The sequence below is a fragment of the Anopheles funestus genome, chromosome 2RL, assembly GCF_943734845.2.
Source record: "Anopheles funestus chromosome 2RL, idAnoFuneDA-416_04, whole genome shotgun sequence".
Classification (NCBI taxonomy): Eukaryota; Metazoa; Arthropoda; class Insecta; order Diptera; family Culicidae; genus Anopheles; species Anopheles funestus.
The window spans coordinates 74,113,293-74,139,544 of NC_064598.1; the positions used below are offsets into that span (position 1 = coordinate 74,113,293).

General features: G+C 42.1%; 2 protein-coding genes across 7 annotated transcripts in view; one reads left to right on the plus strand and one right to left on the minus strand.

Moving 5' to 3' along the window:
* LOC125766589 (uncharacterized) overlaps positions 1-26,252 on the plus strand; it is a 51,262-nt gene that overhangs the window by 9,047 nt on the left and 15,963 nt on the right. For all 6 annotated transcript variants that reach the window (XM_049432745.1, XM_049432750.1, XM_049432746.1 and 3 more), the window contains exon 3: positions 7,029-7,758. In XM_049432745.1, coding sequence (XP_049288702.1) covers positions 7,029-7,758 — 730 coding nt within the window. The remainder of the gene's footprint in view (positions 1-7,028; positions 7,759-26,252) is intronic.
* LOC125766619 (uncharacterized) lies at positions 8,897-13,041 on the minus strand. The gene is made up of 2 exons (XM_049432813.1): positions 11,541-13,041; positions 8,897-9,134 (listed from the first exon to the last, which is right to left on the minus strand). The coding sequence occupies exons 1-2, from the start codon at positions 12,002-12,004 to the stop codon at positions 9,104-9,106; spliced, it is 495 nt and encodes a 164-aa protein (XP_049288770.1). The 5' UTR covers positions 12,005-13,041; the 3' UTR covers positions 8,897-9,103.

The window sequence follows — 26,252 nt, forward strand, 5'->3', positions numbered from 1 at the left end:
CTGTTTGCTGCACTCGTATCGCACAGCGGAGTAGAACAAAACAAAAAACCAGGGTAAGGTGTACACAGTATGGGAAGAAAAAGTTTAGAAAAACTGGTGCACTTTTTGTGTGCTTTTCAAAAAGTTTCACCATCGGAAACATTGGAGCGACACGAAGCGCATCGCCACATTCCGGACAGTTGCACGACGCAGTTGCGCTGCGTTGTGTGTAAGCGTTTTGGGGGGTTGATAATTAATATTAATAGCTCTGCTTTAATGTGTGGCATCTTTTTTTTTCTTTACATGATTCCCTGGTTAGGTTGTTTCTGTTTTTCAGGCGGATCTTCTCGAAGGACTGGACTGGCTACCGTATGTCCGCTTAAAAGCCCCACACCGGTTCGGTATAAACAGGAACACCGCATTGGTCAGTGGTCGGCAACTGCTTCACAGTTAACACTAGAACTACTAGGCGTTTTAAGAGTTTTTCGTTCGTGGTTAATTTTTGAACAATTTCGAAGAGTTGGAGTATATTTTATTGTTTATTGGAGATCGTACTATAGAATACATATGTAACATTCATGTTTCAACTACCTTAGGATTGTTTAACACCAAAAAATAACCTAATGAAAATGAAACTTTCAGGACAAAATGACTGGTCCAGTAGTTATAGTGTTAAGGAGATTAAATACACAACTGATAAGCTATTTTTTTAAACGAATATTTAATTGGCGATTACTATCCTGCTACGTTGTAAAATAAGTCTTGATACGGCCAGGCCGTTCTAACCGAGCAAAAAAAAATAATTGGCGATTAATTTATTAGCCGCCAATAAGCAGAAAGTATGTTGAAACAGATAAAAGAAACTGCTGAGAGTTATAGAAAAATCGACTAAAAAAACAGGACTAAGTGTGAGCACTTAAAACAAATTCTATCTGAGAAACAATTAATTTCTTCTAGCAACAAAATTTTTTGTAGAGTATAATTAAATTATTCAAAAAAATAATTCAACCGACCCCCAAAATGCATCTGAATCAAATCGGCTCCCCTTTACATTACTTTACCGACCACTGAACCACAATTCCCTTCTGGTCGGTTTCAAATGACACACAAAGAAAAGGCCGACCCCATGTGCAGGGGTTTTGCCTCCAGAACCTTCGTATTTCATCTTCATGATGCAACAGCATCATCATCATCATCAGCATCATCATACTCCACAGCATAAAACAAACGCTGTGACTAATGTGCTTAAAATTAGTTTATTGCTTTATTAAAAAATTAGCCACTCTCTCCCCTCCACAGGGGTAAGGGAAGAACAAAACTTAGACTCCCCTCCGAGTGCCAGAGATTGAGATTAATCTCGGCGAATATCTTACGGGTGCGTGACGTATCTTTTGTGCTCTAAATAAAAGCGCTCCAGGAACGGAAGTCATATCTTCTGGGCTGGGAAGATAAAGATTTGCTACAGATAGGGCACGGTGCAAGTGTTTAACAAATTGTACGAACCATGAATCCGGGGTGTACATGCGTTTGTTTGCATTTTTAATCATTTTTTTCTCCCTTTTCACCAATGTTTTGGGTATCTTTCGTTTGATGATCTTTCTCTTCGTTGCATGTTTGCGATACTCGATCTGATAATTTCTTAGCGGTAAATCTGGCCAATTTATCGGACGCTACATGCAGGATAGTGATCGACATGGATATACCAAATGTAAGAAAAACTCCTTTAATGTACGCCATTAAATTTCATCCCCCCTTCGGAGGATTGTTGATGCTGACCGCTGCTGGAGTGTTTGCGATCCTGTGTACCGTTGTGTCCATTAAATGCGTGAGACTTAACCATGAAATTGGCAGTTTGACTTTGCATAAATGTTGCCCCTGATGGGCAAAACAGGGGTGCCACAATGAATGAGACCTGTCTTGAGATTAACGGTTTCCATGTTTATAGTGTATGCTCCAGACGTAACCAAACGGCGATAAGTCACCGTAGGGCACATGGATTAAATCTGTCGAATAAGCGGTTTACCATAGCGACATCAACACCGATTGCCCTGTCTTGACCTGATTTTAATGAAAGTTCTTCAATATTGATGCCGCAGGGAGTTTACCCCTAAAAATATCTCGATCACGCTTCAGTGTCCCCATGTCAGCGGTGGACAATACGTAATCGAATGAATTATAGCTGTTTGCTGAATGTGTGAATGAATTATAGCTAGCAGTGCTTAATATTTGGCGTGCCAACATCCGTTGCCCCTAAATGTAGGCCAAAAGCACAATTATCTCACTGATTGATTGATAGTGGATGGGAAAAATTTTTGGAAAATAATTCTGTTCCTTATTTGGGTGGCACCACTACACTATTTTTATTCGCATATTAATCTATTTTTATTCCTTTTTGTTTCTATTGTGCAGAAGAAGTCAATGACTTATCCCATTAATGTTTCTTTCGCTTTTCCCGTTTTGTGTGTTTTGTTTTTTTGGGGTTGGAAGATAAACATTTCCATACATTAGAATATCGTTTCGCTTTCATTCTGCGCTCTTTCAGCATTCGCAAAACTACAATAGTAACACCAAAGACAAATGGTAAAACGCTAGAACAGTAAGATATTAATGGTCTTTCCCGATTTTTTCGACGTAACTGAACCAAAAACTGAACCAAAAAAAACAGCGATCTACAAAACTGAACATCCAAAAAAAAAAGTGGAATAAAAAAAAGCACAGCACCATCTGCATTGTGTGGTATCGTGCACGGGAATGGATTATCTGTCCGCTATTATGGATCGACGCTACTAGACGCTAGATTTGTGTGGTGTGGTCGCGTAAAAAAAGGAATTGGATCGAATTCACTAAGCGCAAGCATTGGAGTGATTCGCTTTATTCGTCCTTTGTTTTTTTTGGCTCTCTTGCTTTCGATGAGACTTTTCGGTAGCGTGTGGCAAGAGACAAACAGGGTGGAAAAGGGAACTATTGGAATAAATATTCTACCACCAGACAATGGAACGGATTGTGACTGCTCTTTAACTGCAGGCAGAAGGAAGGAACCAGAAACACCAGCTGCCATTTCGGGCACCACCATAAGAGGCGAGGATTTATCTCGTTTGTGATCCACTTTTTTTTCTCACAAAAAATCGTTTTTGTTTGTTTTTTATTGCATTGTATCAACATCATTGCTCGGTCGCGTCATTTGTTTAGCAAAAGTTGGGTAATTTGATATTTAAAGATAAGTTCTCAAATGTCCCAATTGACTGGTCTATTCTGCACGTTTTTCCTTTCGGTCTCGTGTTATGCGTGTGTATGTGTGTGGTTTGGTTCTAATTTTCTATTCGCTTCCAGTTCCACCATGCACCAGACCATCATCGTAGTCTCTTGTCTGCCGGTTGTCGTTCATTTGCATTTCTATATCCCGACGACTATTATTATATTGTTCGCGGGTGGATGATGTGCTATGTCCCAATATATCTGATTTACTGAGTCGAGTAGAATGGTTTCCAGCATCGAGAAACGAGACCGTTTAATTTTTATGAACCATGTTGACATATTTTCTGACGCTTGTCCATATAAACAAATTACGACTAACGACACCCGTAGGGGTTTTCGGTGGGTTAATATTGAAAGTAAAACGATACGTTAGACATCCACTTTTTTATTATTATGTTTCGCCATGGGACACGTTGGGAACCGATGGTGCAAAACTTTTGTGCACGATGCCAAGCGGCAAGGGAAATGCATCATAACCCACCGACCGCACTGGATTGGGGGATGATGAGGCGCAAGATGGAAGATTAAAACAGATCCACGGATCGGTTTAGTACCGATTTTTATCTCTGCTCTATTATTTTTAATGTCACACTGTCCGGTATAACATCCGCAGGCGTATTGAGTTTCGTGCGTGCGAAAATAAATATACGCTGCAGAAGACGATTTTACGATCAAAACGCTTTTCCATACAAATGAACGTTGCAGTAAATTTTCGAAAAACGGAAACTTCATCACATTTTATTGGCTTGTTGTTTATTCGTTTTTTTTCTCTATTATTTTCGCACTTATTAATTATATTTTTTCTTGTATTAAGATCTATCTGTTAACGAGGATTACTATTTTAAATTCTTCCCAACATGGCACGCTAATTTTATGCACGCTTCCGATCCCGATGGAAAGCATCAGATCCAATATGGTGGAATTTTAAAATGCACTACCTTTCCTCCGTTTCGCTTTCCCACAATTCCTTAAATATGTGTGACACATCCTCATCCACGGTGAGGGATTGTAAATCCATCGTTGGCACGTTTTGCCATCGTTAATCATCGGCCAGATTCTCTCTCAAGTAGAAAGCAAAGAACCGGGAAAAAGCCATTTGGTGAATGCATTTTTGGCATTCGGTTGGTGTGATGGATGTGCAATATATATACCCCTTGCAGCGCACAAGATCAAAGCGAATGTACGAGCAAAGTGAGCGTTAATTAGGCCACTCTGTTAGCGTAAATAGTAACAAACAGAGGACCGTGCCGTGGATGTAGCATCCACACACACACCGCGCAGAAACCATTCAGGAAACAGAATACCCAAGGATTCCTAGCCCAAGGGGAAATGGATTGCAGAGAGGGACCGGGAAAATAACCTCACAGAATGCCATTTAAGTGGATTTCTTTTTGTGCCGATGGAAGTTGGGTGACGAAAAGGCATGTTTTTTTGTTGGTATTTCAGTAATTTCCACACACAAAAAAGCGAATCACACTAAAGTGATCTCTTTTCCTGATGTGCTCTTTTGCGATAACTTCGATAAGTCCTTTTATCTCGAATGATTATACGAGAATGGATTCACACACTCACACACGCCCTTAGATTCACACACCCGGATGGAATTTCATTTTCCGACCGCATGGTGCAAACATGGATTTTCACTCACAGCTCCAAATTCTCACACAGGCAAGGTTTGCATGCATGTACGTGTGTATGTCTTTCCGTCATCTGGCTGCTGATGGTTTTGGGGCCAGCTCAAACTAGCAGCCAGTACTGTATGTTTGGATAACGAAATGTGTTGGGAATCGCGGAACGGATTCCGCTAAACATGCTAGCCATGGGAACCCCTTTTTAAGGTGGGTGGGCACTCGTTAATGCGAGATGCCGATGCTTTTCCACTCATGATCAATATAAACTGTTCTGCTCAGGGGCGTTCAGAACCGCCACCGAAACCGAATTGAACTGAAGCAAATGTATTTTTGTTTGCAGATTTTGGTTCGGAAAAACAAAAGAGCAACGCATTAAACCCTGCTAACGGGACACGGGAATTTAGTGATGCAACTGGCATCTAATGTTCGGTCGAATGCAATTGGGAAAACACACAAATACGTAGTAAATTTTAAATCCCACTGGAACATAAGTACTTCGTACAATAGCATTTGGTTTGCAATGATAAAATCAATGAGAATGAACAAAACAATAAACGGCAGACGATAGGTTTTAGGGACGAAAAGAATAAAATTTATTCTTTGTTTTTTTTTTGCTGAAAAAGAATGAAAGAAATATTTAGAAAGACTAAGGCAAAACTAATCCGTATCGATTTACTATTATGGGGATTTTTTATGCTCACTAAGCTTCTCGCTTAAAGAGATGAAAAGCGAAAACAACGTCCGTTTGGTTAAAGTTTGAGACCTGCTTCTGCCGTTTCTATCGTTTTGTGCATCGTTTTTCGGTTTAATACAAGGATGGACTCTGGACGAATCGCATTTGAATCGCCCGCTTTAGCAAGGATTAAGTGGTAAAACCACAAAACTCACTAATTCATGCCTGCTCTATGCTGGTTTATTAGACGAGACAAGATCTCGAAAGAATGTTTTGTTAAATAGGACAAAGAAGATGCTCAAACTATTTATAATTGGCTTGTTGTACTTCATACATGTCTAAGATAACAGATTGTAGTATTAGTCTAAAGTTATATTAAATTATTGAAGAATAAATAATTGAGAGTGGTACTAAAGGTACTTTAAGAGAACTTAGATCATCGTCGTGACTTCAAAGTTTTGAAACAGTTGGATAAAGGCTATGTAAAAGATCCTAGAACTTGGATCCAATTTACCTGCTGATTGTCATTTGAGCAATTCAATATACAATAAATACCCGAACTAATGCATCTTATAGACAACCAATTATGTCTTAAAGTTTGAAATCAAATCAAAATTATTTGAAATGATTATTGTTTGTCAGTTAAAAAAGAGCTGATCCTAATCTGATGTTTCCTCAGCATTAATCTTTAAACGTTTCTTTTGAATCTTCACACCATTCCACATCCAGGGAATGGTGGAATCCGATGGGGAAGATAGATCAAGTGCAATTTGAGGGAAAAAAACGAAATAAAAATAACAAATTAACCGATAAATCAGACAAACCAACAAAAAAAAACGGAACAAAGTGGTGCAACGGGCGCAACAGTAACGCAGTCCCCTTTAGATCACAACGGAACTTGTCGATTGTTTGCATTCCAAAGCGCCAGACAATGTAAACCATTTCAAAATTCCATCCCCCTTTATCGAACTGTCCCCGGAAGGGTGGGTGTGGTTAAGACGGGGGGAGGGAATGTTTTTTCCCTCTCGCTTTTTCTGTAGCTTCTTCGGTGATCGTTCAAAAAATACATGATCACGGAAAAAAATTCCATTAATGTAAACAATTCCACCGTGTTGTTATGCCGCTAGGGTTGTAGAAGTGTTGTTGCCTGAAGATGCTGTTACTCTTCTTCACGTTGGCCTTCGAGTGCTAGTTTTGAATGGGGCGCGAGATCATTTCTCCTGAATGTGACGTGAGGTGATGGAAGTCGTATGCGATCGCCATGGTGCGTTTCTTCCGAATTGGTTAGTTTCCGTTTTTTGTTTGACGATGGACACGACAGGATGAGTGTGTGAGTCATTGGGGGAGTTATAATTGCAGTTGGATTGTAAAATAAATTTTATCCATTAAAGGGAGGCACTTTTTTATAGCGGAGAGACCAGGCGAAAAACATGGTGATGGTCAATTAATAATAATTTTGTTCGTTCTTTGTCTTGTTAATATCTTTCCAGTGAAGAGCGTGAAGTACAGGATCGTCAGGTAGCCATCAACAGGAAGCGATCGGCATCTGCCTTCCACTCGTTGACCTCAAATGCACTGCCGGATGTGGGTTCGAGAAGTTCCCGAGTAGCTTCTTCAGATCGTAGCCCGAAACCATCCCAGCGGTCTATAAACCCGGGCAGCAAAAACTACTTCGAGGAGCTGCTGAACAACTACAAAAGCAACGCGCCCTACTACAAGGAGCTTCACCAGGCGCGAACTCCTCAAACGAAAGCGTTACCACCGGGCAAAAGAAATCAGCGAAGTTCTGCCGAAGCCACACAAAAAAGTGTTTCGAAATCGAAAGCATCACGGGCCATCGACTATGACCTCGACTATCTGTACGACGACGAGACGGATGACAGCGTACAAAATGATGCTCCTTCTGGCGGCACCCTGTCTACGAGTACGAGAGCACCAAGTACTACGTCGACTAGCACCACCACCATGAGTACGACGACGACGACGACCACGTCTACTACCACTGCCAGAAGTGATTCCGATGAATCGAGCGATGGTGCCGGCTCTGAGGCGGACACCAGCTACAGTACGTACTATCAGAAAGCGTACGCAATGCACTCGAACCCGCGAAGAAACGGCAACAATCGGTACAACAGTATTGCAAGGCCACCGCAACCCGTGCAGCATCAGCAGCACTACAAGCGCGTCCACACCGACAGGATGGATCCGGCCAAACAAGTGGTAAGTCACCAACGGGCACTACATGTGACAGAGTTTTAAGCTTCGTTTTACTTGAAATATTAGCTAGCCCACGGCGGGGGGAGGACACTCGTAAAATGATTATTTCCCGCGCAAGTACTTTACGAGCGCGGACAAGTTTTACGGCGTTCCAACCGAACCGTTCGAGAGTTGCTTTGAGTGCAAATTCCTCTGAACGAAGGTAAAGGGAAATGGTGGCGTAACGATAAACATAAATCCTTTCCAACTTTGGCACCCTCGCATCGAACCGCTTCGGGATTTTGAAGATCTCCAACATTCAAGATTCGTAACCGGGAACGATTTATTGAAACCCCTTTGCTCTACAGACTAGTGTCGAGACGTGACGTTTCGGATTGGGGGACTGAATCTCTTGAATGGGTGGCGCCGATTTTTTGGACCATCTAATGAAAGTAGTTCGCCGTCCACCACCGTCTGGAAGTCATTTAGTAGAATTAATGAGAAGATATGCACACACACAGACAGATTCGGAATTCCTCCGACGAAAACTTTTGCCGAGTGCGAACGGATTAGCTCATCGCTGTAAATATTCGGCGCGCGTTTAGTTGTTAGACGAGCCGGAACAGGCCACACCAACAGTTTGACATTTGTCGCTCGGTGTAGTTGGAGAAAATTAGCTCTTGAAACTGTGTGCAAACAGTTCAAACTCATTACTATTGATGCCTTTCATCTTCTTGTTTTGTGCCTGGTCCGGCGGACTGGTTGTTTTATTTGAAGTGAAGGAACTTCGCAAAAGCTGCTAAGACATACAATCCACCAAAAACACACACACACTGGTAAGAGGTAATTTTTAATCTAAAAACTTTTTTTAGTTTAGCAAGTCTTATGCTATTCGGCCCGGACATTCCACGTGTTCATTGTCAGTAAGAAAGTCCATAGCAGAGATGAAGATGGTCACCGGTATCAACAGCTAACAAGAAGCATTCGATATTAATGCTGTTGGTAGCCAGAGTTCAGGAAACTTAATTAAAAAGAAATTCAATCAACTAACATACCACGCGCGTTGTGGGATCGTTAGAGTATAGTGGGGCAAAGGCGCACTAAACAGTGCAGGATATGGATATGGATGTGCAGGATACCGTCCAGGAATTTAGGCATATGATTAATAATCAAACGGATTATGATGAATGTAAAGAATTTATTCCGGACACAATCTTATTTACATGAAATATTTTATTTATCAATATATAAATATTGAAGTTTTTATATTTTTATCCTTGGTTTCAATATCCAAATGAAAAGGGGCGGGCCCGGTGGCGTAGGTGACTCGTAGCAAGGACTGACTATCCGGCTAGGTGGTGAAAATAAGTCAAGCGAGCCAGAGATGGCCTGCATGACCTCTAAGGTCGTCAATCCAAGATAGAGAGAGAAAGAGAGAGAGAGAGAGAGAGAGAGAGAGAGAGACTAATCAGTTGCCACAGGAAGAAAATTCAAAGTTTTACTCGAATTTAGAAAAGAGAAATACTCTCGTGACGTTTTACTGCCTCTAGAAGTTTGAATTTAGACATTCAGCCCTGAAGATAAACATTTCTTCAGGAATGAAAAAAATCCTACTTAGTGTTCCCTACTACCTTGCATTGGTTTAATTGAATATATCAGCGATTAAAATGAATGAGAACATCCATCAAAACTATAAGAATATTTTGATGTTGTTAAATTTTAACATTTAAATTTATAAAAAAGAATATTATGGTAACATTTACTGCAAGATTATAACAAGATATATGTCAATGTACTGTATAAAAATAATTGAACAGTAAACTTTGTACCAACTGCACATGAAATGAAAGTGAAGGTAGATCCTTTTATCCCCATTTGCTCCATCGTACACTATTTCTAATGCTTGCAAAAGCTGTCCTTTGAGCAAGCTTCATTGCATTACCAGTGTGTCTATGTGTGTGTGTATGCGGATGTATAGGGATCCTTTGAATTCAGGTGGGCATTCCAATGAGAAAGCAGATACCCCAGCACCCAACGCATTCAGCTATTAGTGCGATAGGTTTGAGGGGGTTGGAACTGCGATGGGGTGAGATGAATGAAAGTATATTTTTGGCTCAAGATATCATCCCTCCTTTGCGAAGGTTACACGCCCTTACGGACCATCGTTCGACCATCTGGAGGTAATGGAAATTTCAAGCTCCAAAAATTCCAGAAACGCTCACCGGAAGCACGAAGAGCTCGGAAGTACGAAGACGACCGTAAGGTGATGCGTAATTTTGGCCTGACCGTACATCCTGTCTGCCATGCGGAAAATCAAACATTATCCATGGTTCATGTACTCGTCTCCTCGGGACACTTCCTTACAAAATGCTGATGCTTTCTAATTTGATTGTAAATTATGGATAACCGAACGCGCTGCTGCTGTTTGGCCGCATGTAAAATTTATCGACAACACCTGGATACGTTACGAATTGAGATGCCTTCTCGTCATATTCCTGTGTTGCGCTATTCTTGTGTTGTTTTTTTTTCTTTTCTTTATTGCGATAGACTTCATTCCGTTCCGTTAAAATTCTCTCCCAAGGACAAGGATCATTTCGACCACGCTATCCACAAACGAAGCATTCCTTGGGGCTGTTACAGGTATTTTATGGCGCGAGTACGAACCATTTTCCCATTCTGGAGCTGGCCTTCTCTTTTGTTGCGGGGTCTGGAATTGGTGAATTTGTACATTCCCTACACGCGCGTCCAGAAGGTTTTGTACATTCCTTTCGCAGTGGATATAAAGAAATCATTGCATGAAATAAAGATGAGACCGCCAACTTTATACGATGCTCCCGAGTTCCCGAAGATGTGTGTGTGTGGCTCAGTTCATCTTCCGTTGCAACAGCAAGGGATGTTTCTTTTGCATGGTATGGACGGCATGCTACCATGTGCCGTTCGTTGCTTGCCTAAGGTAAGAAATTTTGACGTAATCTTCCAAAAACTGAAAACCGACAATTCTCCCCAGGAGTCTGACCGGTACGGGCTTGTCGGAGGTCAATGGAATTGGATGCCGTTTTGGTCGTTCGCATCGGGAACAACAGTAAACAACGAAAACCATTCATGAAATATTTATTAAAAAGAAAATTGTATACCTTGTTCTTTTGGTTTGTTTGGGGCCAGTGTTTTTTTTTCGGAAGGCTGGTCCCGTGATAAAAAGCTACTGTGCATCCTCCTCGACACTTGTTGTGGAAGGATGCTGCTGCCAGTTCTTTCTTCTTCAATGAAGCTGCTGCGCCGATGGCTGGTAAACGGTGGGTTGCTACAGACCGTACACACACACGGCCAACAATAAAAGCTCTGTTTTGTATAAAGAATGAACCACAAACAACCTACCCCATTCACAAGGGAAAGTGTTTCTTTCTTTTTTTTGTTGAGAGGAAATTCACTTCGGTTCACTTACAAACGTTTGCGAACCCGACCCCCGGCCCTGGTTGTTGAGGGTGGACGAAAAAGAAAAAAAAGGGTCAAAGTATTGTACATGCAGCGGCACTATTGTACGGCATGGAGAGACGCCATACAAGAGTTTATTTTTATCATTTTTCCAAAGTGACTCCAAACGTTTACGGTAACGATCCGGACGGTTTGACTATTTTGGGGTTTGGCAGAGGGCAAGGCTGCGTGATTGCCATTCTGATACGCTTGATATTTTTTTTTTTTTTTTGCTCGGTTAGAACGGCCTGGCCGTATCAAGAGATGATACGCTTGATAACCGGTGTAAAAATTCATATACAAAATATAAGGAGATTAAATAGTTTTGCGGTTACCTCAAGTGTTTCTGTTTCTGCTTCCGGCGCACAATGGCGCGACGCTGCGTTTTCATCAGACCGAGTCTTGCCCTGCAAGAGGGACAACGGCGCCGTTTCAGCGGTGTGTAGAACGCCACCCTCACGTACGGTAGCTTCTGTTCATCAGTCATCCGACGCCACTGTTCCGCACCCTGGCGTACAATTTCCACGACCGAAAGGTGACAATTTTTAATGCGAAAATCGCGCAAAAAATTTAAGTACGGATTGCGCGTTTTCTTGCCCGGTTTGCAAACCATTGCACCGGCACCTGGCGTTGATGTTTCGCTGGATGGTTTTGCCATTTCCAGCCTCGTTTTCCGGTTGTTTTTAGGTGATGTCATTGGTGCAGCGTGTACAACACTGTTTGCAAAATTTCGAATACGTTTCGTAAGGTAAACCAAATCTTTCAGCACGCTGACGCAACAAGGAAGAATGCAAGACATGTACTGTGCTCCTAAGACATGCACTGCCTGCTGTGATGTTGTTGAACGGGCGGAAACTATTCACTCTACTCCGAGCACATCTCCACAGCAGTGAGCAGGTCGGGAAGAAATAATCATCATTCAGCAGCGTTTGCTTCGACCGGTTTGAGCGTAAGTTGGGAAAATTTAAAATGTATACCCATTTAAAAAATGCACGAGATTGAGATTGAATTCGAACCGATGCTGTGCATGTTTGATGGTTCCGATGCTGGGGCTTACACCATCGGCGGTGGAATAAATCTAATCTAATCTCGAAAACACCATTTCGATGATGAAGATTGTCGGGTTTATACGAAAGCAATTCGATTTCGAGGGACAGCTAAGAATCATCTAACATGGTCCATAAACGTTGGTTGTGTGCGAAAACCGGACCATGGACGCGGCATGGATCAGCAGACTGTATATAGTGCGCAACGGTGGGTATGTTGTGTAAAATAAATTTAAATAATTAATTTCATACACCGGGTACCGGGCACTGCTGAATGGTGAGAGTGATTGTTCCAGTGGTTTATGACGAATGATCCTTGGAATGGAGAATACGCGCTTACGAGGAATCCGTTATCCAGAATATTTCACCATCTACGGGGCGGAATGATATCATCGGCAAGATGTCAACCGAAGGTTTTCCCAACCCCCCGCTTATCCTATCTATTCACCGTATTCGCTTCATCACTCATGCAGCAAGTTGGCAAGCCGTGCAGCAAGCAATAAGCTTTGCAGAGTTATGAGCCAACCCGTAGTACCGTGCGTCGTCGTCAATGGTTTGTGGTCGATTAGTAATTTATGGTTCATCACCATTTCATAACACCGTGGAATGGTTCGTGGAATGGGTTGTAGTTCTTCGTAAGCAGCACCGTTTGTGAGGCTGCAAAATGTGCGCACGAAACGTTAAGTCTATTTGTCACGTGCGATGGTCGGATGCTTGAAAGGATGCTCGTCGATCGGAGTGAATCCGATTCATTCTAATGCCAGGGATGGGCAAGCTTCAATTGTTGGTATTTGATATTCAAACTATCAAACTTAAAACATTAGGGATCTGTTAATAGAAGGAGACAATTTAAGTGACTGAAACAATTTGAAACAAGATGTCCACAGTCAAACGCTGGAGAGCGTATATTGAGTTCTAGGGAATGCAATTTTAATGTCTAAACCATATTTTTTCGCAATTTGCGTGATCTAGGCAATATGAGAGTTCATGTGATTTTAAAAGGATATTTTAGTGTGAACGTTATAATAATATTATAACTAAATACACACCTTTTGGAGGTAATTATAGATTTTTCTAAAATCCTTTGAAAAAAGTAATTGTTAACTAAATATTCCGTGTTCTACGACCTTGAGGTGCTAAGTAAATTAAAAAATTATAAACATTTGAAAGTATTTATGCTAACGATCCATCTGAAACATGATTCACCAAAACTATTAGCAAACACTTCAAAAGTCTAGAAAATATTTTGTCACTTGAATAATTTAAACAAATGGCATAAAAAACCTGCATAAATCTGTGCATGATTGCTCCTTACCATTCACATCAACATTTTCCATTTTGCTTACGCATAAAACCCTGCAAAAACTTGCCAACCCCTGATTTAGACGACGGGTTGTCTGTTTTGCATACATAGGGTGGAAATTTCGTACCGGTCGCCGGGCTATTATACCAGGTACAAGACGACTCTTCTACGACACTTCATGGAGTAACAAAAAAAGCTTCATAAATAAAATATGCGAAGCACCATGGTAAGGATGGGGACCTTACCAATCGCTTTCCTGCAAACAAGTAAACCTGATCGTATAGAAGAAAAAAAAACATGGCCAGAGCGCGCACACATGAGTCACTTTAATCGCATCACCGAACAGACCCGACCATTACGTCTACACGTCTTGCAGGGTGAGTAATTGCTGTCGAGATGCTGATGCTTTCCACTAGCACTGGTTGATCTATGTGAAAAGCTAGCCACCCTCTACCAACCCCACCCTCCCCCCTCCCTTCCCCCTCACCGATCGACGAACCACTCTACATTAATCCGCTCTATTAGCATACGACACGTAAATAACGTATTAAATTCAATTATCCCGCCTCGTTGAGCGCTGTAAATTGTTTCTGAAGTTGGTGGTTCAGTCTTCCTGCTGCTGTGGTCTGCTTGAGCTGCTTGAAAATTTTTAGACCAACGCTCAAAATATAACTTCCCCTATGGGACCGGGACAGGCAAGGTGATCATGCTTCCCTAGCTCGTAAGAAAGGAAGCGAAACACGTCCTCCATTCTCTAATCCTGCGGCGTTTCGCTAATGATGCAGAAAAGCTATGGAGCCCTGGTTCTGCGCTTAATGCATGATGCATGAACCAAAAACTGCCTTCCCGTCGTGGGGTCAGACCGTATCCAGTGGAATCCGGCATGACATTATTATGCCGTTTGCCAAAGCAACCGGTTCTTCGGTGGCGTGCCATCATATCCTAACCAAAGGCATCATTTTTCTTCTTGTCGCCCCGTTACGCCTGATTAGCGTCTAGTGAAGGCCCCACTCGTGCGAAAGATATTAATTATGATGACAATAATTCCACCCGTGAGCTCGAGATCTTCGAAGAAGCTTCTTCTCCTTCTTCGGACGAGGGGCGGTTTTTCCACCATCAAAACATATATTTTGCGCTTTGGTGCAACATTCTAGCACCACGGAAGGACGATAACTGCAAGCAGCATGTGCAATGTGGGGAGAACAGAAGATCAAACATCACTGCTCACAGCGGGTGACTGTTTTTATTTTCTTGTTTAGCATTTGCGAGCTTTTGCTTTAAGCTTCTTACGCTCTAGACGTTAAGGACACTACACTGGTACTATCAGAGGAGTGGAGAATCGGTTCATCTTCTTTTTTTCCAGTGCATGCAAAGAAAGAGAATGGAACGTATTTTTTTTGTGCATCCTTTTTGTAGTCATTTGCAAAGAATTCACTTGATTGACACTTCTTTTACATAATCGATGTTGACGACGGTGCGAATGTTGAACCTTTGTATGTACATTCTTATTGTTTTACGGCGAACCTTTGCCGACGTGGCAATGATCCCTCTGTCGCCCACACAGGTCGCTGGTCCGGATGGGATTTGAACCCGGTCCGGCCGTGTGGACTGGCGCCGTTTATCACATGCACCATCGGGCCGCCCCGATGGCGGCTAAAATACATCAATTTATCAATTTTGCTAAATTACTCAAAAAAAAGCTAAGGATATAGCATTAGGAAATTTTCAAATTTTCAGATTTTTTTTATTATGTTTTGTTCTTTTTTTCATTTAAAGCATTATTTGAGTGAAAAGAAACTTATTTCCACCAATTCGCATTAAAATAAATCAATTTTTAAAATTTTGCTAAATTTCCCCACAAAAAAAGGCTAAGGCCTCAGGAAATTTTCAAATTTATAGTATTTAAAAATTTAAAGTATTATTTTCCTAAATTTCAAAAAAAAAGGTTAAGGCTATAGCCTTATAAGATTTTCAATTTTTTAGATTTTTTTTTTTGGGAAATGTCCACGAGATGAGATGCCATTCTTCTTCATTCTAGCCATTCTTTTATCTTAAAAATAGTATTTACATTCACAATAATTATATACAACACGTACGTACTTTAAAAAATATAAAGGCAATTTACTAAATTTTACAATAGTTAATGACCTTAAACCGATCTAATTTTAGAATTTGTATTTGTTTACCTTTTTATTTTTTTTTAATAATGATTTTTTGCTGAATATACACTGAATATACACTTCTCGCAATTTTTGTTATATGAAGTTTAGCAATTTTTTTCTGAATCGCGTTCGCAAACGCGACAATTGCTAAGCGTTTAGTGACGGGGTTAGATCCCATTTTGATGGCTGCTTACCGTTTTCTCAGTAAACAGTTTTCCACGAACACTATGCGCGTAGGAGGAAGTGCCCCCGAACAGCAAGCACTAAAGCTCGATGCGCGATTTTGAAGGAGTGGAAATCATTAAAACCCCATCACCTTCCCCTCCCCAATCGCATGTGCGCGTGAAATGCGACAAAGCGATCGTAATAAAAGATAACACATATACAGTAAATATTAATGAGGGTTGCACACACCGTCAGAGTAGGCACACGCCATCAATGACAAGAAGTCGCGAATTTCTTCGCGTGGCTCAGCCCTCGCACACGGCGTGTGTGAAAAACGGGGGGGGGGGGGGGGGTTTCGCGTTCCGGCAAATAATAATGAATTTTTAATTGAAATCTTTATTGACGTGCCGACGATACACGACGATGTGCCACGGGACGAGGATGTTTGGCAGTAAATTGACCCCTTCATTGCAACGGTGTGTGTGTGTGTGTGCGGGTTTTGTGGCAATCTGTCAAGGGAATGATTATATAGCGTAGCATGGGGCTATAAGCAAGCAAACTTTCCATCAAGAATCGGCAATGAAATTGAGATTTCAAAATGAATCATTTGTATGAAGCTTATTTCATGTTTAACGAAGATCAAAGATCAATTCAATTATCGTAACAATGTGATAGACAAGACCGGGTATCATATTCCATTCAGGCCGTCTCCCTGTCGCAAGGACTGACGATCTGGCGACGTGATAAAAATAAGTCTTCTTCTTTGCCCGCTGAGGTCATGCCGGTTGGCTAGGTAAAAATAAGTTTAGTAAACCAGAAATGGTCTTAGAGGTCCTTAAGAGAAAGAGAAAGAGATAGAGAAAGAGAGGGAGACAGAGAAAGAGGAAGATAGAGAAAAAGAGAGAGAGAGGGAACGAGAGAGAACAATGTGGCATTCATGCTAAGCGATAATAGCTAACTTTATTGATTTAAACTAATGTGCTTTAAAATCATTTTAAGACACAAATCACAAACAAGAAGAGACTTCCACAAGAATCTTTGTGGTACGATCATACGATCGTTCAGTATCCTAACGTTTATCAATGACTGCTTCAAGTGGAACGCAAGAGTTGATTAAGTGAAGATTTACCTAAATTTTTGATTATTGAATTATTGATAACTGTTGTTTATAACAACGGCCCAACGTTTGACAGCGCCAGATGAGCGAGCGAAATGAAGAGCGAAAGGACCGAGCGAGACGGTTGCGACAAGTTTAGGGATATTCATCCGATCCGAAGGATCGCGGGCTTCTCGGATGAACTTCGGAAAGGAGTAACGACCGCGATCGGTTGGATAGAAAAGAGCATAAAAGTGCGTAAGAAGGGACGCTAGTGCTCTTTTTTTCGACAGAAACAGCATTAGAAGCAACAGTGATTTTTTAATTTAAAGATTGTACTCTGTTATTAGAAAAACTGTTTCTTTATACTTTTGTCAACGGTTGGAAAGAAAGGGCTCGTTGCTGGACGCAACAATAACTATAAAGAATATCTGTGAATATAGATTATAATCATATACAAAAATTATTAGAATATCGATTAATAATAATAGACATCATAAACACTTTCTTCAGCTTGTGAAGTGAGAATTATTTCTAATTACCATTGCCTAAAAAGGTGATAACGTTTCCGAGAGGGGGTTATTTTGCCCCACCTTACCTTACCATCTTTTTCCATCTCAAAAGCAATCTTTCTTCGCTTTCAACGCTCGTTGGTATAGTTGCTGGATCGAAGTAACCTGCCACCCAAAAACCCAAACGCTACATCGCGAAGGGTTAAGGAGCATACTGTTGCGTCGGTGGTAAGCTTTATGTTTGCCACCATAGCAACCAACCCACCCTGCTGCTCTCGATCAGCGATTTAGCAAAACACTCTTAATGCCTGCGGAATGGTGCGTTGAATTGATTGATTTTGATTTTGCTAACGAAGTGGTGGTGATGATGGTGATGATGTAGTGTGCGAGCCATTTTGCCGATTGATTGAGCACCACCATATCTTGAGGGGGGGGGAGTATCTTTCGAAACGGATCGGTCCGGGTACATCGTACCAAAATCCAATCCGTTTGTTTCGTTGAGTTTTGTTTGCGTAGGCTGATGAGAACCGCGTACCCCTTTTTTGAGGAGCGACACATGGTACAAAAAGCGCAAAAGGTGTTTGAAGCGCTTTGCTTCACGTGCCAATGAGGTGGTGGTTTTTCACGCCTGATTAATTGTGATTTTGTGAAGCCTCTTTTCGAACGCTGCACTCAAACACCTCAAAAAAGGCAACGTGCTACCATTTGCACCACCAGGAAATTAAACCCCCCCCCCCCCCCCCCCCTAAAAGGCAAACAGCATAGGGCGCCAGGAATGACAAACTTGTTGAGCATTGGAAAAGCGGTGACATACAATGGCGCACCAAATAATACAAACACGGCAATAACTTTTCCGATCTTTTACCGACGAATGACAAATTGTTTGTTTACAGCGCGAACGTTTTTAACGGTCGCGCAATCAAACAGAACGGCATCGCTCGGCGCTCCACGGCCCCAGGAAGGGTAGGTCTTAACACCAATGTCGGCTCAAGATACATTCGCGGTACACTGCAACCTAATCGTTTCGCCGATTTGATAAACTTCAGATCAGGTCGTTGATGTTATTATGGCCTCCCCCGTGTGAGGCCTTAGTGTGGGGAGTGGTGGTTGGTTTTTGGGTTATTTACGAGACTCGGGTGTTTGTGTCAAATTTTGTGTTACCAAACGAAACGACGGTGTGGAAAATTTCTGGTTGACACTTTTTGTTTTTCCTCCATTCTCCCACCCAATAAAAAACCCTGGGACGAGAAAAAGAAAAATGAACTCCCAAAAGGTATATCAACAACGACTTTTTTTGGCGTGTAGGTAGGACTTCGACCTAATCCTTCCGCCTGCGTGGGATTGGATGCGCAAGATGGATTGTACAATTTATTCGCTTGTTTATGCTATCATTTCAAACGCTCGCATTCCAATAAGCCTTCGGGGCGGAAGCCAACGGAAGCATCACCCGCGACCGGCTTTGATGTAATGATGCCTTCCGGTCAAGGATGAGCCGAGGGCATTAGTATTTGCATCGGGTGCCAGCGGTTTGAATGATTAGCTTATGCTTATGCTAAGACAGCGACTAATAAACGATCGCTAATGGGCTCCGAGCGAACTCAAGTGAAGATTATGAAGATGGATTATTGTGTCATTATTTTTGCGCGCTCACAACACAACACAAGGAGACATTCTAAACGATGGTGATTAAATGATAAATGCAATTATTATTCATATCCACCTTCGCCATAACCTGCCTCCCAAAAACCGGGTGTGGAAGATGTAACGAAAAAGGAGGAAAATGTTTGCAGCGTTTCTAAACCTCCTTCTCGAAGCGTAGCATTTATCAAATCGTTTGTTCTGTTTTGGTGCTTCATTAATACAGTCACTTCACAAACAGGATGGAATTAATTTGTATTTTATTTTTAGGGGGATTTTTTGGTTATTGGTTTCCTCCTGATGTTGCGATTTATTTTCATGCGATCGCTAATCAATTACTGCCTCTTTTTTTGACTTCATTTGGATGATTTAAAAAAATGCAGATTTTATTGGCCCCCTCAAAAACCGGACGTTCCCTTGAAATTTTTTAGCAGTTTTGTAAATATTTGATAGAAACAGCTTTAACATTCACGCACAACTATACATTCATTGTTGTAATTCTATTTTTAATCTCCCATTGTGACAAAGTACAAACACTAGACGCGTAACACATCCGCACACAGAACGATCAACGATCGGTGAGAATTAGTTTTCCATTCACATCCTGGTGATTCGCTTATCGGTGTGCTTGGTGTGCCATCTTTTACTATGGTGTATTCCTATTTCCTTCCCCCAGCGGGATAGGATTCGGGATAGGATTTTGTGTAAAATATTCATCGCACACCACACGTCGAACGAATTGTTTATTGCAAATCCATAAAAGGATGTCACACCATTCCCCAAGCCATACTGCCACCGGTAAAAAGGAGGCCGGGTGGTCTCGGGTTAGCTTCGAGGTGTTTGAAATATGGCACTTTTCACTACGTTGCTGAGGCTCGCGTGGTGTACCACACCATGAGCCCTCCACCACATCAACCTCTCTCTGGTGTCTGGAGGTCATCACTGTCAGCGTGTGTATGTATGTTGCTGGTGGCGATAAATTATCCTACCCTCTGACACACTTGGGAGAAACGCGAGTGCCAGAATCGTAATGCAGCACGACACTGTACCGCTGCTGCATATTCGTGACAGCACCCGTTCCAGGGCGAGTTCCGTGAACAGTATCTGTCTAGTTTGTTTCGCTTTTATTGTTGCCGTACCGCTTCTCTACCGGGGTACCGGTACCGGTAGCCATTTTGTCGCAATCCGTGTATCCTAATCATGAATGCAAAAATGGTTCACGTACAAATATGAGCCACGGTCAGTCAGCCACGGGACAACGGAATGGGTTCCGCAGCCATTGACACGGGGACGAGATTTAGCGCTCCGTTCGTTCCATTCATATTTTACGCGATTTAACACTTTTGCCGGTAGAGGCGCAACGCAGTGGGTAGCGTAAAGAAAGAACACAACCAAAAAACATGTGTTTGGAATAAATTGTTCACATAGTATTGCTTCATCCCGACCTGGTCGGATTGACGTTTTTGGAGCTATTTTAGCTTGAGACAGGAAGGTGGGAAAAAGAAACAAGCACTACAACAAGCTATGAGATTTTAGGATTAAGCTAACCCAGATGAAACGATCATAACGATCGTTTTTCATAACCTCCGTCCAGAAGCATTCCTTCGTGCCACAGGGAGTGGAAGCATATTGAATTGTTATGCGACAGACGACCGACAGGCACCAACAGCCGACCGACACCACATCGATAAAGATCTTCCTCCCGACGTGATCTAGTTTTGTGGCAAAACTGTGCGCGTGATCGTGTTTTTTTGTTGTGTATGTTGATCTTCTGATTGTCGTTCACACGAAACACAACAACATGACTCACATTCCGCGGGAGTGACATGAAGTTCATGAACGTACGGATTATGTCGAGGTCATCGGTACAGGGCGATAGTAAAGGGCGCCAAGCCCTAATCACCACAACGAAAAAAAAGGGGAAGGAAACAAGTTACAACAAAATGCCATTTATCTGTTTAGAAGAATCTTTTATTCTTGAAAAAAAGGAATCAGAATGACTCGGAAATTAAGGCAGGGTTTGTGTTTTTTTTTATTACAACCCCTCATAAAGACATCAGGTGCATTAGGAATACACCTTTAATATCCAAGGCTTGATCCACTTGGGAGCATGTGAATCACAGCGTCTAAAATATCGACTCCCATCCGATTCGTCATTACGTCATGCTTCAGAGGCAATTGGTTCCGCTTCATTCGTTCGGCGCGTGCTTCCACAAAAGTTCCTGCTCGTAATGGAAGTGCATCGTCGTCCGGGCGAAGTGTTAATTTTGCATACTGAAATGTAACCTCCTCACAGGAAAACGACCATAAAAACCTTCGTCGATCAACCGTTTAACGTTGGTTTGCAGTGGTGGATGCACAATTAGTTGATCCGTTGATTAGCGCTCTGGTGCGTCGATCGATTAAGTGTCCGAATGATTAGTGTAGCACACGATGTGCGCCAATGATCGATCGATCGATCGAAGGCAGTTAGCAGAGAAGGTAGCTCTTACCCAGTACCGTGACGCCATTCGTTGATTCATAATTTAACACGTGTGAACAGAATAAATAAACTACCGTTTAGTGTGTGGTACACCACATTGTGGAACGGACAATTAATGGAGCCTGCTGCTGTTCGCTGTTTCGTTTGTCTCTTACGCAGCGTATAATTACTGCGGAATGTTCGGTCAGTAGCAAATATGATAATGAACTACTAATGATACACTGTGGAAGCTTCTGTCACACCGCAGAGGTGTTATTATTAGTGGAACGGTGTTTCGCTGTTGGGATTGATTGGGAAGGTTCGAATTGAATCTGCCTTCCAGCACAACACTGGTAGCCGTGGTGAATAGCAGTTGTTTACCGGACGCCACCCGTTTGGTTGAGAACGGAAGCCCCCAAGATAAGATACGATGAAGGGTTAACCTTGGTCAATTCGGGGACTTGTTGATGATGTTTTCAAAATAACCAAATTATTCCATGACGAGTGTGTTAAGATAAGCGAATATTAAACAGCAAGTAAGAGGATTAAAATTCTGTTGATTATTCTTCGAAAAAATTGTAATAATATGTCGGCGGATTTAGAGAGGACCTTCAACTGATAGTTTCGATACGTTTTAATAAATATTAAATATCGCCGTTCGTGAACTCAAGTCTCGATGAAGTGTACTATATTGAAGGATAAAAGTGTCACTGTTGTAGATATTTATAAAAGACTCTATTGAATTGAAGTTATTAGATTTATGATAAGCATTCTCACAATTGAGCACGTTATTCCCGACATTGCCAGGTAACCAACCCGTTTATAGGACACACAGTCTATGCCTGCCATATTTCATTCAAGGCTGTATCTGATCTCATCTACATATATCTGATCAATCAATGATAACGCGCAGTACCACTGTTTGTATCGCGTAGAACTGATCACTCTCTTGTGGTTCTGGTATTTGTACCTTCGTTACACACTTTGCCAAAGATAAGTCGTAGATCCAGCAATTTTTGTCTAAATGTCTGCGGCTCACCTCCCTAGAGTGTTTTAGAAGTTCAACAACTAATAGTTCTGTACGATAACCTCAGATATAATATTGAAACTAGGAATGAAAAAGGATTTGATGAATCAGTATTACATTTCTGGAAACAAAATTTCACCTTCACGCTTAATGTTCATTAATTACTCCCCGTTTAGGCGGCGGCAATTTTTTATAGAAAACATAAATTTTTAATATCCACTTTCATTTTCAACTTGTTAAAAATACAAATGATTCCTAATAATAGTAATAATCACGACAACACTCTGCCGATATGTTTCATCGGTATAATAGTTCACCATCTCTGGTAAAAGCTCTCCCCTTTTTGTCGGTAACACAGGCGCGGGTGTTTTGATGCGAATGTGTAACATACGGTCCAAAAAGCCTTTCATTTATTTCTATTTCTCCAACCACAAAAATGGTGAGATTGAAATCTCAGTCCCATAGTACACACACGCAAGGTGTGTCATATGGAAAACTGCGGCATTTTTTTTTCTTCGTTGTCTTTACACCCGGAACATATCATATGTCCCGAGGTGAAAAGAAATTTGTTTCCTCTATTGTTTAACGTCGCTTAATCCTATCCACCGAATCGAACCAGAGGCTTCGGTATGGTTTGTGAATATGTGCGACAGGTATGCATGCCCCAGTTCTGGTACCGCACATCGATCAATATCCAAGCCGGTGAGTCGGATAAAGGATGGCGAGAAAAAAACGGGAAACAGTTAGGCTATGTTTTGACAGGCGTCCTGTCCATGCACGGGTTTCACCGTTTCCAACCAGCCCGCCCAGATCTAGGCAATGCGACAGAAAGCCTGACGATGTGTGCACATAAGTATGCAAATTGGATAATTCATAATAAACACTATGATTAGAAACGATTTTCACGCCTCACGCCATTTGCCGTTGGATTGCGCTTTTCCGCGTGGGGTCTTCTCTCGTACGCTGGCGCACACGAGTGGGTTTGCTGCGGGTGTTGTATCGCTTCATCGGCATTCGGAACGGCAACACGGCCGTAGACACAACATAGGTTCGTGTTGGGAATTACAGATCAACCGTACCGGCTGGTTGGTTGCCTGCCTGCTGGTGAAGTTTGTTGAAGAGGTTGGTTGTGCGGAAGTGTTTATTGCTTATGTAGCGTCCGATCGCAGCAACGGCAACACGATCTTCGAACGCAACCTCGTCACCCTAAACTCACCTAGTCCTCCGCCGTCTCCACCCAACTATGCTTTTTCGTAATAGGTCAGTTTGTGGGAAGGAAGATGTATTTCAAAAATGAGTAGAAGAGATATAAAAAATCCCACAGAAATTAAGATTTTTTACTTCTACAAACGCTTCTGACAGCTTCAAGATGTCATGGGACACGAAATTGCGGATGTTCAACAGCTGTGCGCGTGGCCACACAGAAAACAGTCTCGGAAACGGAATGTAATTAATCATCTCTCTTTTTTTCTTTTTGACTTACTGACAAGCTGGGTAGGATGGAAGATTAAGAAGTGAAGGGATTAGATCAGCAAAAGCTGGATAGGCTTGGCGGTGCATCATCCGCGAGCATTCACTTCACCGGCTCCCCGTACGATCATTCTCGTTTGGATGAGTTACGCAACAACACGTTTCGATTCCACCTCGTTATTGGAAAGTGTCACCGCTACTGCAACGCGTTAGTGGCCTAAGTATTCGGTTTGTATGAGCTAACGAGAAGAGTGAAAAATTACCCATCGATACATCAATCATTAGTGTGCTCAGGCTCTTCGGACGCACCCGAACCAATTAAGTAATGGCACATTAGGGTGGGTCGACCACTAACGTAATGGCTACCCGAACTGACTCGTTAAGTTAACAAATTAAAAAAGAAACCTCCACCACCAACCCCCTTATCTCAGATGCACGACGTACAGAATCGTAACGAATCGTTGATGAAGTTGTCACTGGTTTTGAGGTTCATTTGCTCCACATGGAAACATTGAGTGTTTCTCGAGGACCTGAGAGACGGCCACCATTCAGGTCGTAAATCTTTTTCCTACATGCTTTTCAACCTTTCCAAACCAACCAAAGGGAATACACACCGACATCAAAAAAGCGTTACAATTTCATAACGCAAATAAACTCGCACATCGCTTAAAGGGAAGTTCATGATATGTTTTTTTTGTTGTGTGTGTCTGTGGTTGTTGGTATATATGAAAGGAGACCCAGTTAAATAATTTACCATTTATCATTACAATGTTGGTGGAGCATGGGTGAGAATGAGAATGCAGCAACAACTACTGCTACTGTGGGGATGCGTATTTAGATAGCGATACAGTTCTTTAAGGGAATAGTTAAAAAGCGCCAGAAGGTACGGAATGAATCGTTTATTTATGAACACACGGGGCACGGTGACATTTTGCTACGATGTCGAAGCGGTATGCCGCTGACCCTGACCTGAAAGATGAAGAACTTCTGTAGTGGTTAGCAAGGTGGTTTTTGGGATTTGATGGTGCTTTTCTGTTTCCTTTTCATTTTTTTTTCTTGAAGCGGAGTTTAAGGGCTAGACGAAGAAACTTGAAGCTTAATACTTATTTATGAATGATGTTCTTTATTCCCGATTAAAACCTATTCAAATACTAGTCTCGCTTATTGAGGGCTAAAGAACCTGTTCCACGGATTTGAATATGTTCGAGAATAGATCTGAAGGTTTGCGACTGATCATGTGTGTGTGTGTGTTTGTCAGGCATTTGGGGGGTGTTTTCTGTAATCGTCGCTTTAACATATTAGCATATCTTTTTTGCTATCGATGCCCTACCAAAGAAACTCTTTCAACAGGTTGGAACACCGGACCGGTAGCCGTAACCAACGTGTCCACTGTCTTTCACTCTGACGGGCTCGTGTCAACGCATACTAGAAGCGATGACAGCTGACATGACAAATAGCGTACGTCGCTGTGCAAAAAAAAAATTAAAGAAAAAGGCCAGTTAGCTTCCAATTCCAGACCTAAAGGTCCTGCACTATGTCGCCGGTTTTGCTGATGAAGTCAATGTTAATCTGTTGACAGATAAGACGACAGCACGGTATGACAGTAATTATCTACTAAGGCAACAAGAAGCCACACTCTATTACTGCGGCATGTCCACCACAAGGTGGTCTTCCCATACCTGATGCTGCTACAGCTGAATCGTATTACAGCGGGCCAGACCTTCCAGTGGTGGTCTGTTGCCGAGTACTCACTTCCCTTGGTGGCCCCCCGGAACGGTACGGATGGTTTTACAGCCCAGCAGTGCTCAGCATACCGATGGGATATTTTAGATTTCCGTAACCGCTCGTTGGCTGCTAAATAGCCTTGCACTTGACATCATCATTGTGCTACTGCGGCTTGTGGCTCTATTTTCCGGCAGCTTTCCCCGAATCCATGTGCTTCATCGAGCGTAAATGGAACCGTGTGCCACCACAGTACACGGGGAATCGGGCAGAGATGTCGGTGTTCGTTGTGGCGTGGAGTATGATGTGAACAGTAGAAGAAAAAAACTCCCAACCTACCCCAGACACAGCATCATCTCGTCCAAAACATCATCATCATCATCATCAACGATCGTCCTCGGTTACTCGCTCTTGTCGTCCGGAACTGAGCACCACCACAGCAACT

What these genes read in the sequence shown, in the direction of transcription:
- LOC125766619 (XM_049432813.1), bottom strand. Translation starts at nt 12,004, where the DNA reads ATGTCTTGCATTCTTCCTTGTTGCGTCAGCGTGCTGAAAGATTTGGTT. An exon ending in CAGAAACAGAAACACTTGAG is followed by an intron (nt 9,135 to 11,540) that starts GTAACCGCAAAA and finishes TGACGACCTTAG; the next exon opens with AGGTCATGCAGGCCATCTCT.